This window comes from Anguilla anguilla, chromosome 6 (genome assembly GCF_013347855.1).
Source record: "Anguilla anguilla isolate fAngAng1 chromosome 6, fAngAng1.pri, whole genome shotgun sequence".
NCBI classification, from domain to species: Eukaryota; Metazoa; Chordata; class Actinopteri; order Anguilliformes; family Anguillidae; genus Anguilla; species Anguilla anguilla.
In genome coordinates this window covers 47,244,859-47,259,062 of record NC_049206.1, presented here as the reverse complement: position 1 = coordinate 47,259,062, position 14,204 = coordinate 47,244,859, and the positions used below count along the sequence as shown (strand labels likewise).

Sequence of the window (14,204 nt, the reverse complement as noted above, 5' to 3'; positions counted from 1 at the left end):
CAGTGTAATGGTTTGGTGTTTCTTTTGTATTTTATAGCAATTTTGAGATTTCTTTATAATGTTGAATTTTTAAGAATATTTATTTTCTGATTTCTGGCTTCATTTTGTCTGGCTTTCACCTGTCTGATGGGCGTCCTCATATTGAAGCCGCTGTCCTTCGTTGGCAGGATGGCCGTGTAGACCTTCAGTGTTCGCTCCTCCCAGGACTGTACACTGGCGGATTTTGTCTCGTCTTTTGTTGTGTCTCGTTCTGCTGTTATCTTCTAAAGGAAAGATGATCTCCTTGCGGTGCTCGAGTCGCTGGTGGCTGGCTGTAAATGTTTAATAAGGTTTCAGCGATGCTGTGTGGGAGTGCCGTTGTGCGGAGGGACAGGTTGAGCCGGGCCCCCGGGGCCTCTGTGTGTAATTGATTGTGACCGGAAGCCCCGTGTTCCCCCCCTCACGGGGCTCCCATTAGCCTAGCTCCATAGGACGTGGGCCAAAGGAGGGTGGGGAGGGAGTCATTTGAAGTCCGGATCATTAATCCATTCCCAATTAGAGTCCAAGACCCCAGATCGGGCTCAGCATGACCCGCTGGTGGGGCTTTTGGTTCTGGGCGGAAGGGGAAGGGGAAGGGGAAGGGGAGGAGAGGAGAGGAGGGGAGGGGAGAGGAGAGGGGAGGAGGGGAGGCTGTGACGGACATCTGCGACAGACGACACGCAAGCTTTGTTTTCTGGGCGCAGATGGAAGGAGTTGTTGTGTCCTGTCAGTGGCGGGAAGCAGTTTGTTTCTGATGCTGCCAGGTTCGGACGGACTTTGGCACCCATTAGGCCCTGTCGGAGATGCTAATGTCGGTCTCGTGTCGCCGAGCGACACGGCAATTAAGGGAAATTGTCAAGAAAGAGCGGCGGCAACAGGCCTGTAATCTGAAATGCCCTCCAATCATACTGCCCCAGCAGCCCAGATTTGTACATGCTAAACAACCAGAGGATCTGAGTTCCAAAAACAGAAAAATGTGATTTTTTTTTTTAAAAAGAAGCTCTTCGGCTGATGTGTGTTTTTGAGTGCCTCTGTAGCAGGCCCATTAGCGCAGCTCTGTTTGCGTAGGGCTGAATTTGGTGTGCTGAAGTGTCTCTGTCATGCTTTGGTTTGCTCTTGAAGTGATTTTGCAGACTCACTCAAAGTCTGAGTGAAGACAAACTGTGGAAAGCGGTCCCGGGAATTCTTGGGAGAAAAATATACATGAGCCTTTTCCGTCACTAACCAGAGCAAACGGCAAAGTTAATTTATTATCAAAACATTAGACATACAACTTGTGTTTTCCTTGCAAACGTTATAGAAACTGTTTTGAGTTAATGTCCTTCAGCTGAAAACAAGAAAGATAATGCCTTTTTTTGTTTGTGTGTGTGTGCGTGTGTGTACATGCACGTGTGCATAAATGCATGAATAAATCTGTATGAGGACTAGAGAGGCATTATGGTTGTTTGTGGTTGTGATAATACTTTGATAGGTATTGTGCACGTGCTCTTGTGAATCTTTGTGTAGGCTAGCCTGCTTGTGTCTAGCAACATGTACTTGCACATGAGTGTGTGTGGTTTTGTGCTGTTGGGTGAAAATTATGGTTTTTCACACAATATCAGGTGATTTCCACTTCTTTTGTCCCCGAGTGCCAACAGGTTAACCCTCTCAAGTATCTGAAACCTAATGCGGTACAGTTCAATCGTGTTTGTCACTTAAGCACTTTTACAGCTTGTATGGTGAGTAACAGGACACCTCAGACAGGCCCCAGTTCTCACACAAGTACGATGATAACTCCAATTGGCAATTAGAGTTGCGCTAATACTTCCTGATGGTCACTATTGGTAGGTTCTGAGGGAGCGTTTATGGAGAGAATTATTTGAGCATTTCCAAGGTTGTTACAGACTGTAAACCGTACTTAGTAGGAGAACAATTAAGTGTCTCCGGATGTTCCCTTGGTACATGTCTCTTGTTCCATGCTTTGCCTTCCAAAAGAATGTAAACCCCCCACATCAAGTATTGTACCTCCCGGAGTCCAGAGTGGTTTCCTCCACTATAGAGCTGGTGATGATAGGAAGCAACCACATCTGTCTGTTTTGGGGGAGGGTAGACTGAAGTGTTCCTCATTGTTTCCTTGCACAGCTGTGGACTATTCACCACCATGAATACAAGCAGGTTCCATGCGGTTTATGCTTTTGTCCATATTCTCCGGCTTTCTGTATAGTTCTAGATGACTGTAAAGCGGTTGGCCGCCTTTCATTTTGTAAGGTCCCTTTTTGATGAATTCACAGCACACATTAATCAGAATAGCAGAGGCACCATATTACTCAGCATGTGGATTATCAACGGGACTAAACCAGATGTCCTGACAGAGACTCCTTTAAAGCTTGTCCAATTACACGAGAGCTCTGTGCTAATTGGGCTGTAAAGTTGAGACGGGGCTCTACAAAGGACTTCGTTTTTTCAGTCGCGCCTCCTCAGCGATGGCTTGCTCTTGGCTCTTGTTTTTCCTGAAGACTTTATTTATTTATTTTTTTTGAAGATCGAGTCTGACGAAGTCGGCGGTTGCCCTCGTCGGGTTCTGTAAATACGGGCGGCGCTGTCGGCGTCTGCCGCTGGATCGGCTGCCTCTTTCTCCAGGGCACGCCCGGCGGCAGCCATCTGTCAGTTAGCTTTCCAAACAAACAGAGGTGGGTGGGGGTTCAACCGCCGTGATGTTTATGACCCCCCCTCCCCCCTCCCCCGTCCCCCTCCACTCCTCAGCTGTTGCATTTGTTAAGTCCTCACTGTTTACACAAACAAGTGTGCCGGAGGGTGCTCCTCCATGAGAGAGAAGTTTCTTCCCAAGAGGTTTTTGAGGAGACGATGCAGGATGGACCTCTTGGCCTCGTGGTGCAGGAGCGTTGGGTTGATATTGGAGAAACCGGTCATGTGGCCGCTCTGGTCAGGGGGTTCACCGCGCGTGGCTGCGGCACTGGCCTGCAAGGCCTAAACAGTGGTGTGCGTCAGTCTGGCGATGCGAGTTTTTCCTGTGTTGACACACTGGCTGTTTGATCCGGTGGTCTGACACGGTCATGATGTAGGCCAGGTCACGCCGTGTCCATGAAAGGGGCTCTTTGTCTGACCGTCTCTCTCTCTCTGTCTTTTCCTCTCTTTCTCTCTCCCTGTCTCTCTCTCTCCCCCCCCCAGGGCTGGATGACAATCTTCAGCAGTACGTCCACAGCTTTGAGCAGGAGAAGATAAACGGCGAGCAGCTGCTGAAGATCTCGCACCCTGACCTGGAGGAGCTGGGCGTCACCAGGATAGGCCACCAGGAGCTGGTGCTGGAAGCCGTGGACCTGCTGTGCGCTCTGGTCAGTGTGATTCAAAGGCATCCCGGAGCTTCATATCCAAACAAAACACTGCGTCTGTCTTTCCTCCTTAACCCAATACCCAGTTAGAACACTACCCTCGTATTCAGTCAGTACTTTGGGTCTTTCCCTTCGTTACAATGAATAGACAATTACGTAGAAACGAATCTTATCCCTGTGGAAAATTTGTGATCTCAAATTTATACGTATTTACATTTTTGAAAATAATAGCTTTAGGTACAGAGAGAACCTCGAAACTAGTGAGAGGATATATGTGCTTCCCATTAGTTTCAGATTCTGTCAGGATCTATTAAGATTACGTCTTTCCATTAATGGTACTTCCATTTGTTTATACGGATAACTGTTGTTTGGCTGTTGTAAACACACACACATTCTCCAAATCACAAGTTGAGTGGGCTGATGCCTAATTCTGACGATAATCACTACAAATTTATATTTGACTTGGAGAACTGAAAAGGCCTAAATCCACACGAACATACTATACATATTGGGCACTGTCCACTCAGAATGTGAGCCTTTGCTTCATATTCAGTCAAATGTCCTTGCCTTACATTTGTCCATACGTTCTGCTTCGAGGCATTTACAATGGTGTCAGGAAGTGAAATGATTGGTGGGATACAAGCCTGTTTGATAACATTCACTTGCACATTGACCTTTAAATATAGGCTCTGACATTTCTAGCGCTGGAGGGAAATAATGTTGCTGCCCACAAGCATTGTGTTTCGTGGGGCCCTGTAATCTTGGTGTCCAGGTTTTTTAAGATATAATTCAGACCCTCAGATACAGTCTGAACATAAATCCAGCAGTTAATTATGATTGTAAAAAATTGCATCATTGTATCATGGAGTGGTGTACTTGGCCATTTGGCTTCTTGACACACAGTGATCACAATAATGTGGTAATGTGGTCATTTTTACCAGTAAAATAAAATATGTTTTGACAACTGGTGATAATTAACTCAATAATTATGAAACATTAGCCATACAAACCAGCAATTAGTACTGTCATAAAAAGTAAATGCCAGTTCACAGCTAGACAATGTTTACACAGCTTTACCTATAACATTGCTGTCCCAGAAGGAAAATAGCTCAAGAAGAGCAGGGTAGCCATTATGCAGTTCTCTGACCTAATCCATTCAGTTTGCTGGATAATTTGTTGGATTGCAGTCATTTTACCACACTCGTGTCATAGTCTTACATTTGTTTAAGTACTGCTTAATCAGCGTTAATTACCTTGTTACATGTGCATTGAGGGAAGCTTTTCTCGCATTTAGCAGATTTCACCTTATTATAGGCTACCAAACCCAGTCACCAGAAACACGGAGCCCTAAGGAAGGGCCATTTGAGGACGTTTGTTAGGTTACGCTCTGTTTGTCAAAACGCCTGACAAAGAAAGTGATTTAGGAAGCACGTACTCAGACTCCCAGTCATGCATTGTGGAGGCACAGGAGTATAGGGTCCCTGGTTTCCTTCCCTACACTCATTGGGTGGGTGGGTAGTGGGGGTGTATTGTTTCTACTCTCGCTTGCACGGAATCCTAACCAACCTCTTAATCAGAATAAAGATCAGTCACGCGTCACTCACTGGACTGGGGCACAGGAAACTCCCAATACTGAAAGGCAGGATGGTGTCTGAGATAAAAATCATACACTCAGCCGAGTTGGGGGAGACTTACTTAGAGGCAAGGACTAAATGTGGAGACCTTATTTTCAATGTTTTTTTGGTATTAGTAATCCACCTGGTTTTTTCCAGTCTTTATCATATGAAGGCAATTCCAGTGCAGCTGCTTTTTTTGATCATTATTTATTCATTGAGACTGGATTAATAATAAGGAAAGAGCCTGTGTGTAAATCTCTGAAAAAAATGGAAATCTCTAAGCAAACACAAGGCCTTGTCTCAAAGTTTTTTTTTCCCCCCGGATGAGCAAAAGTTAAATAAAATAAAAATAAAGAAAGCTTTATTGCAGCTGCAGTCTGCATAAAGGCTGAGGTTGTGAGACTGTAACGTGTAACATTACTAGGGGATGAACACTACAGAGCCCAGCACATGTCTAAGGCCTCATATTTATGGTGTGAGCCTCTCAGCAGGAGAATGAATTCAGTGGGGAGGGATGTAGGGGTCCCTCTTTTTTTTCTCTCCCTCCCTCTCTCTCTCACACACACTCGCACACACACAGAGGAAAAATCTGATCAGCTGTCGCCTTCTCTATGTTCACACCCGCATCCCTCTTTTGACCCAGCAGCACTCTGGGGAGCAAAGGGGGAGTGGGGGGGGGGGCAGGGCCGGGAGAGGGGGGGTCTCTCTCTCGGTGCGAGAGGCCCTTTCGGTCAATTACAAGTGCGGCTCGGACAGAATTTATGGCCCGCAGGCCCGTCGTAAACATGAAAGGAGGAAAGGGAAGAAACACACTGAGCTCCAGTCCTCACGCTGTGGTCATGCACACAGTGTCCAGCATTGTAGGGTTACGGATTCCCGGGCGTATTTCAGCTTGTATTCAAACGCATGCGCTGCGATCTCAAGACAAACGACACAGTTATTACATTCACTGTGTTAATTGACCTTATTTCCGTCCCATTATGAGCCGCTGGACCTCGAGCATGACCTTCCCTTGCTTCTGTTTTTTATGCCTACCATATGTACCAAGAGGGAAACATCCATTGTATGAGTGTATGAGCCCAGTGGTTACCGAACCTGTTCCTGGAGATCTACCATCCTGTAGGTTTTCACTCCAACCCTAACAAAGCACACACCATTGAACGGCTAGAGATTTTGCTAAGCTGGTATTTAGTCATGGTCAGGTGTGTCAAATCAGGGTTGAAATGAGCACCTACAGGATGGTAGATCTCCAGAAACAGGATTAGTTACCACTGAGCTAGCCCAATGCACTGCTTCTAGCAGAAGCAGAATTAGTGGGAGTGGTGTGGGTGCAGCCCTCCCATATGAGCAGCCACAGGGGGCTCCCTGAGTACCCAAGCATAGGCACTATCTTAGGCCTAATTCATGAGAAGCTGGGTTTAACAAATGTTCACAAGTAACATTATCTATCGTTTGCATTAAAAAATTGATTATATATATTTAAAAAATAGAGCTGATGTTGCAATGGTAAATGGACTGCATTTATATAGCGCTTTTATCCAAAGCGCTTTACAATTGATGCCTTTCATTCGCCAGAGCAGTTAGGGGTTAGGTGTCTTGCTCAAGGACACTTCGACATGCCCAGGGCGGGGTTTGAACCGGCAATCCTCCGACTGCCAGACAATCGGTCTTACCTCCTGAGTTATGTCGCCCCTACAGTCATGTATTGTGTATTGTGTGTATTGGCAATGTATTGTGTATTTAAAATGGACTCCTTTGCATTGTTCTAAGTGTTTCTCTATTTCTCATCATGCCTTGGCACTCATATGTGTGATAGGCTAGCTCCGCCCCTGGCTTCTATGCTTTGTTCTGATAGCCCGACATGCAGGAGTAGGAGGCCTGTACTATACAGCGCTCTGTGCAACCTATGTAACAGCCCCAATTATGTTTGGAGTGTGGAGACGTGGGTTCACTGAGGGTTAAATCATATAAAACCCATTTTCTTTTTTAAAATGGTCAGGTTCACACACTGTATGGTTACAAATGGGACTGACAACTGAAGTGGTTAGTTGTGCGTAATGTTAACAAGCACTACCTTATGTGTAACAAAGAACAGGAAGTGTAGGCACGTTAATCTTCCCTGACAGCAAGAGAAAAACAAGATGGCTGGCACGGCTCTTGTGTAAGTACAGCTGTTGTCTTGCATTAGTACGGCTCTCACTAACTTCTAAAATTCAAGTGACTTTTGATCCTTGGACACACAGGGAGTGTCTTTGCTCTTTTAAGAGAGGCGTGTTATCAAACAGACCATAGCGCTGAGAACAAGCTCTGTTATCATCGATCCGAAAAATGGGCGTCTGTCCCTGCACTCGTCTGGGCAGGTGTGGGCCCGACACCTCCTCCACTGATAAACTCCGCTGTGACGACGGGCTTTTCAGGGAGCGAATCGGCTGATAGGGCGCCCTCCGTTTGAAAGGTTTGCACGGTGGCGCCGGCATTTCCTTTTTCGGGCCTGCGGGCAGCGCCGGTGCTGTGACCGGGCACGGCGCCAGTGGAAGGGGAGCGATGCGTTTCGCCGACGCGCTCCTTGTGTAAACTCCTGCCAGAGGGCATCCGGCGCTCACGAAGGGAGCCTGGCGCCTTAATGCGCTAGCGACCGCGCGCGCCAACGGTCACGGGCAAGCGATGGCTCCTGCCGTTCCGAGGCTCCTTCCCCCGAGCTTCAGGGCCGGCCTTGCACCGCGGGAGAGAGTCACGTGGAGGCCGGCTTTGTTCCTGCGAAAGGTCGGCAGGACCTGGCTCACGACGGACAAACACAGGCCCTCGGCTGCTGGTTCATATCCCCGTCTTCAGTCTCAATGATGTGCTCTTGTGACGTAAACGTCGTGCTTGGTGAGACAAGAGGAGGGGTGGGATAAGATTTGCTTGCTTCACCTCCATGGCAATGGTTGACAATTGCAAGATGGCCCAATCTCGCGCTCCCCACTAGATAGACTGTTCTAGAGGATGAGAACATGCAGTACTCCTCTGAAGTGCTCTTCAGTTCCGTCATCTGTACGTTTATGTTTTTGGTAGTGTAAAGCAGTGGTAACCAACACTGGAGATTCACCGTCCTGTAGGCTTTTATTTCAACCCTAATTTGACACACCTGACTTTATTCATTAGCAGCTCAACAAGATCTCTAGCTGTTAGTGTGCTTCATTATGGATGGCGCAAACAGGAACCGGGTTGGTTACCACTGATATAAAGTCTTGGATGGGGGTTTCTCGAAAGGAACTCGAGTGATAACTGGAGTTTCTTTGCCTGTTACATTTTTTCATCTGCCTATGTGCGTGCACGCTCGCCAGTGTATGAGCATGTGCTTGCGTGCTTCGGCACATGCGTGTGTGCGAGGGATGTGCTCGGTATGTTAGCTACAGCTAGCAGCTCATGTTTCAGGTGATGAGAGGAACAGCTGTCACACCCGGAGGCTCCTACGGTCTAATTGCACTGAGGGCCCCAGTGCTCGTGGAGAGCCGTGGCACTGCGCTCGATTCTGGGCCGGCTCTATGGAGGGGGGCCCTGTGTTTTCACGTAAATGCGCAGTGGCAAAGCCATAAACAAACCCGCTGTTCAAAATCTGCCATTTTCTAAAGGGCTGTGAACTGCGACCCGCTGCGCGGCTGCTCTCATGCGGCCCGTAAACCGAAACTTCCCGCCTCAGCGTTTTTAAAAAGATGCTCTGTCCAAAGTAAGGGAAATCAGCCTGTAACTTTTCCCCGGGTGATTACAGAGCCGGCTTCACGGTGTCAAAAAGAACAGGGTGGAAACGGCGGGTCACGAGACACGCTTCGCGCTGCCGGAGCTCTCCGAGTCGAATTTGCCGGAGACGTATCTACTGATGAGCAGGAAACAGATGGGCCCTCCCATTCCCAGTTCCCCCCCTGTCCCCCCACCGCTCTCCCCTCGGCCCATCGTGGTTTCATTCCGGTTGTTTCCGCCGAGCAGGTGATGCGCGCTCCACTTCCTGTGTCCCGCCGAGAGGAAGCCCTGCCCGTGCCCCCTTTCCTTAGAAAACGGAACGGCGCTCAGGAAACGGACCTGACACCCCCCATCCATCAGCGCGGGCATTCCACAGCCTCGCGTGCACTCCTTTGTCTGTCGCTCTCCCCCCCCTCCCCCTTCTCTCTCTCTCCTTCCGTCCGCTCATCTTTTTCGGGGCTTAACTCTGCGCCTTCGGGCCTGCGGTGCTTTAAAAAACGGCGGGTACAGCGGACCGGAGAGAGGGGACAAACACGTGTGCGCCCGACGGCATGCGCCTGGGCCCGATTACCCTGTCAGTGATTAAGGGAGGACGGGTGTTTGATCCTAAACGTCTCCAAATGGCTGCCATTTGGAGTCGTTAGCTGCGTCTCTCTCGCGCCCTCTCACCCCTGGTGTCCGTCGGACTGATGATTCATGGGAAACCGAGTGCGAGGGGACTCGCTCTGGACCGTTTCCTACTCTACCTCCGATTCTTCGCAGGAGTGGTTTGTGGCTCGTGTCATATCGCTGGTGTCCGAACACCAGCTCCCTCCGGACTGGCTCGGTGACGTCTTCCGTTTTTTGTTTTAGTCTTCACATCAAAGAAGGAACGCCGCTTGCTCGGATTCACGTCCGACTGCCGTATTTCCTGTCTTCTTCCGACGCGCCGGCCAAGAAAGGCCCATGTGCCGTCTGTAGCGCGTCTGAAAGCTCAGCAGTCCTGAGATTTGCCAGATCATCTGTGCTCAGCCTGGTCGGGGCCCAGGTCTGGACAGATGTATACTTTCCCTTGATAGCGATGCCTCAGATCCCATCGCAGGCATCCGCCGCGGCCGACGGGGCAAGCTCATAAACGCAAAGACGCCGCTGGACTCCAGACGTTCGGCCACGTGTTCGAACTGGCCGAGGGTTCTCGATAAGGGAGGACAAGTCAGGCATAGGGCAAACTTCAGACGCCATCTCACTGCCTGGCTGTTTGGCATTTAGCAGATGCTCCTGTCCAGAGAGACTTGCACAGTGTACATTTCTTTGAACATGCAATTAATTCATACAGCTGGATATTTACTAATTCAGAGAACTATTTTCTATTCTGGTGACATACCTTCGCTCGAGGGTACAGCTCTGGCGATCCACTTGGGTTTTAAACTTGCAGCCTCTGAGTTACACGTCTAGTTCCCTAACCACTCTACTGCCCATTTCCCAGAACCAATGTTTTGGAGATTTTATCTCAGGGTGCGCGCCGTGTCCGGAGTGGGAGTACCAGTTCTGAAGCTGCTAAGGAAGAAGTTAGGGAACCTTTTAACCTCTCTCATTAGCCCCTTCTCTAAAGGAATCTCCCTCAGACAGACAGTACCCCAGGAGGTGAAACACTCGGTACACAGAAACAGAAATGTATATTTAGCACACGCTAGCGTCAGCCGGCAACTCGATGTGTTAAGTTGGGAATGTGGTTGAGTGGTTTAGATTATCCTTTACGATATGCTCTCGAGTCCTTCATTTACAAGTCAATATATGGTAAAATATGAGATCCAAAGATACATGGCTATATTTATTTTCATATCAAATTGTACCATGTTAGTCGGGTCTTATGTTACATGTAATTTTACAATATTATAAACATGCATGTGAAAGTGGACATTATTGGTGCGTATGTATAAATTATAAATTGTGAGAGCAGAGCAGAGTACGCTGGAGTCTGAGGAATGTGTCAGTGCTGGCCCAGCAGTGGTCACGGGCCCAGACCCCTGGAATGCTGGGAGATTTTATACCGCAGAGGCCGTGAGACTGACCTAGATGTTTATAATCTGGTGTGTCGCTGCAGATTACAATTAAACGCTGATGTTTGTTTTCAAATACTTTGTGGAGATTCTAGAGGAATGACGCTGATAAGCGTCAGACCCTCGAAAAAAGTTTTGATAATGGTGAAGCGTTATCAATGTGCAGTCAGTGACTGAAAGTTGGATGACTGAGGTATAGATATGACAATACATTTGTGTATGTATGTGTTAAGGAGCATTTTGACGCCCTGAGCGTATTCACTTTATTTTCACATTGATATTTATTTAAAAAGGCACTGTCTGTGCTTATTCCCCCAGAACTACGGAGTGGAGACGGACAACTTGAAGAACCTGGTCGCACGGATGCGGTCGTCTTCCAAGAACCTCCACAACTGCGCGTGGGAACGCAGGAAGAACCCCTCCTACGAGGGAGTGGCCTCAGGCAAGCCACCCAATGAGTTCCTCACCTCTGTGGTGGAGCTGATTGGAGCAGCCAAGAGCCTGCTGGCCTGGTTGGACAGGTACGGCACACCTGATGCTCCGAAATCCATTACAAATTATGTATCTAAGTTCAGTGCTCCATATCCAGCATTGACACTTATTCTAGTACACCTGGCACTAATCAGTCAATTTATTTATACAAGTTTTTGTTTGTTCAGATTATTATTTAAATGGTATTGCAGGGTGTTTTCTAACTTTTTTTGTATTGGGTCACATATCAAAGCAATGTACAGTTTATGCATAGCTGTTGATTCTTTTGCTTGGGACTCTGTAAAGTTGAGCCCGCTGAACAAAGTGCAGAGGCCCTTTCATATATTGCACTCATTTTCCTGAAATATTAGTGTTGAGCCCCTGGCGTGTAAGTCTTTGGGGGTAGGGGGCGGGGAGTGGGTTACCATTTGTGGTTCTGAAATGTGATGTTACATCTACCAGACGTCAGGAGACAGGCACAGTAAGAATGTCCATCAGGGGCATTCGTGCATCTGTGGTTTCAAACCTATTCCTTTCCTGAATTTTTCCTCCCCAAAGTCCATTTTTCTGTGAAACCGGAAACTGTCTGGTTTGTTTCCTAAAATTCCAGAAGTTTCAATGTCTAGTAAAACTTGCACAGCATTTCGAGTGAGGAAATATAGGCAGCACTATATCACACCATATACTGTATGGTTAAAGTGTCTCTCAATGCGTGTTGCATAAAGTTTCCTTATAATTTAAATTATTTAACTTTATGCAACACGTATTATGAGAGACACTCTGTGCTCATACTGAGTTCAGTGATTGTGCAATTAGTATTTATAATAGTTATAATTATAATTAATATTTTTTAATCTGTCTTTTAGTCTCTCTATTTACAAATAGTAGAACAATAGTCCTGAAAGAAAGCGGATGTCGTTGGAGAAAGAACGGTGTGCAATAAGGTGCACAGGATGATCTCGAATGTGTGTTTGCTCTTTGGTTGTTGCCCAGATTAGCCTTATCTTATTTGTCCATTGTAAAAGATGTGTTTCTAATCCTTTGAGAACGGTACCGAAGGCAAAGTCTGAGTTTTCAACACTCTCAGTCGCCCTTGAGATGTCTGAAGCCATGTCTCAGACTATCTCCTTATTCAATCCATAGCCAGGTCTGTCTTGCTGTTGTATGTCTCCTGAACCAATCCTTGATATGTCTGTTGTGTGGTGTTAGCTGTCCATTATGTAATGCGACCAATGGCCTCGTCTTTGTTCTCTATGTCAATGCAGAACTCCCCTGACTGGAATTAGCGACTTCACCGCTACCAAGAACAAAATCATTCAGCTGTGTCTGGAACTGACAACCACAGTTCAGCAGGTCAGTATTGCTGCGTTTTCCTCAGCCTTCGAGCTAATCTCCAAATAGCCTACATGCCTACCCTGCCCCCCCTCTTTAATAGTTCTTAATACTTTTTCCACTCCAGTCTGGGCCGACTCGCCCAAAGCGTTAGCGTTTTCCGCAGCGTAGCTGATTCACAAACCTGAACTAGAAACAGAATGCAGGCCGCGCCGTTCAGCAGCGCTAACGAGAAGGGCCGCCGTGGTGTGCGAACCTCAGTTTACCGTTCCGTAAAACCGCGGATCGTCTTAAAAAACAAAAGCCCTGCCAACATTCCACTACATTGTTTCCTGAAAAAACTGCTTCCAGTTTTTTTTTGTTGTAAAATGGGGCGGGGGGGCTGGATTTCACGTGCGTCCTGTAGAGAAATAGCCTACGCTGAGGTAAAAGAATGTGTGTCTGTCATGTTAGTAAAATTTTAACTAAATGTCGTCAGGTGACTTGTTAATCCATCGCTATGACTATTTCAGCAATCTGAACACACGGTAGTCCTACAGTGTATTGCGCTTATAAAGTTGTCATGTTCCGAAAATATGCCACAACGTGCATGAACCGTGTCTCGTAATCTACACACGTCAAACAGTAGGTTTAAGAAAAGATTACATGATTTACGCAGACTTGAGACTTCTTGGCAAACCTGCAGTAACGCTTATCCAGGGCAACTTAAAATGCGATTCTTAATTTGACATATTCTGTAAAACCAGTTTATCCAATGTATTATTTGCCACAGCAATGTGAAGTGCGTTGCTCAAGGATACAAAAGCAGTGTGCCAACTGATATTCAATCCCATGACAGCAACATAGGATTTTACTACATTCAGCTACTCTTTGCCTATGAAGGAGGCGTGGCTGAGGCTAAATGCTGGTGAATAAAATGATATTGTTAAACTGGATATTGTTAAATATTAATGACTTGAGCATTAATAACGAATGCAAGGATGCGATCCAGTCTTACAATGCAGGTGTTCTTTATTAGCAATAAGTTTCTTGGCAGCAGAAACGTTTCTGAGCAATTAAGGCAAGTTAATCTGGGCTTGTCCGACCACAGATTGGACGCATTTAAGACTGTTTACGGGTTCAGGGATAAGAGCACCGAACCAAGGTATAATTAACAGTGTGAAGTGGCTAGAAGTGGAAGACATCAAGAAGCGGTTATTATGAGAAAACTCATCACATGATACATTTTTTTTTCTGGTGAAGAGATCTAAGCATGAGACAGTCTGTTCCACATGGCTACACACACTTCAGATGTGGAGAAAGTGTGTGATTCATATTGATTCACTCTGTGGCGTCTTTGCTAGTGTGTAAATCCTTGCATGTGTCCAGTCCTGTTCCACATCAGAGGCCATTTTGCATCAATTTTACCGATAACGACATCGACTGGCGCACAGGGACCAATGTTGTCAGCCCTATTCTGGAACAGCAGTTTGTTTGTTTCCTTCTACTCCTGTAGCGTAATGTCAAAGGTTCTTGCCTACAAAATGGTGCATTGACTTTAATGTTTTTCTGTAGTCTTATACTCACAAACTGCTTAAGTGAAATGCTCTTAAGCCATTAATATGAATTTAATTTAATAATATATTAGGCTAATCCGTTGTGTTACAGGATGACGCGAGAGGAAGCTTGTGCTTAAACCG

At 46.8% G+C, this 14,204-nt stretch overlaps 1 protein-coding gene across 2 annotated transcripts in view; it reads left to right on the top strand.

Moving 5' to 3' along the window:
- Positions 1-14,204, top strand: part of cnksr3 (cnksr family member 3) — a 49,545-nt gene that overhangs the window by 12,709 nt on the left and 22,632 nt on the right. For both annotated transcript variants that reach the window (XM_035423085.1, XM_035423084.1), the window contains 3 exons: positions 3,187-3,350; positions 11,041-11,243; positions 12,459-12,546. In XM_035423085.1, the coding sequence (XP_035278976.1) occupies positions 3,187-3,350; positions 11,041-11,243; positions 12,459-12,546 (455 nt within the window). The remainder of the gene's footprint in view (positions 1-3,186; positions 3,351-11,040; positions 11,244-12,458; positions 12,547-14,204) is intronic.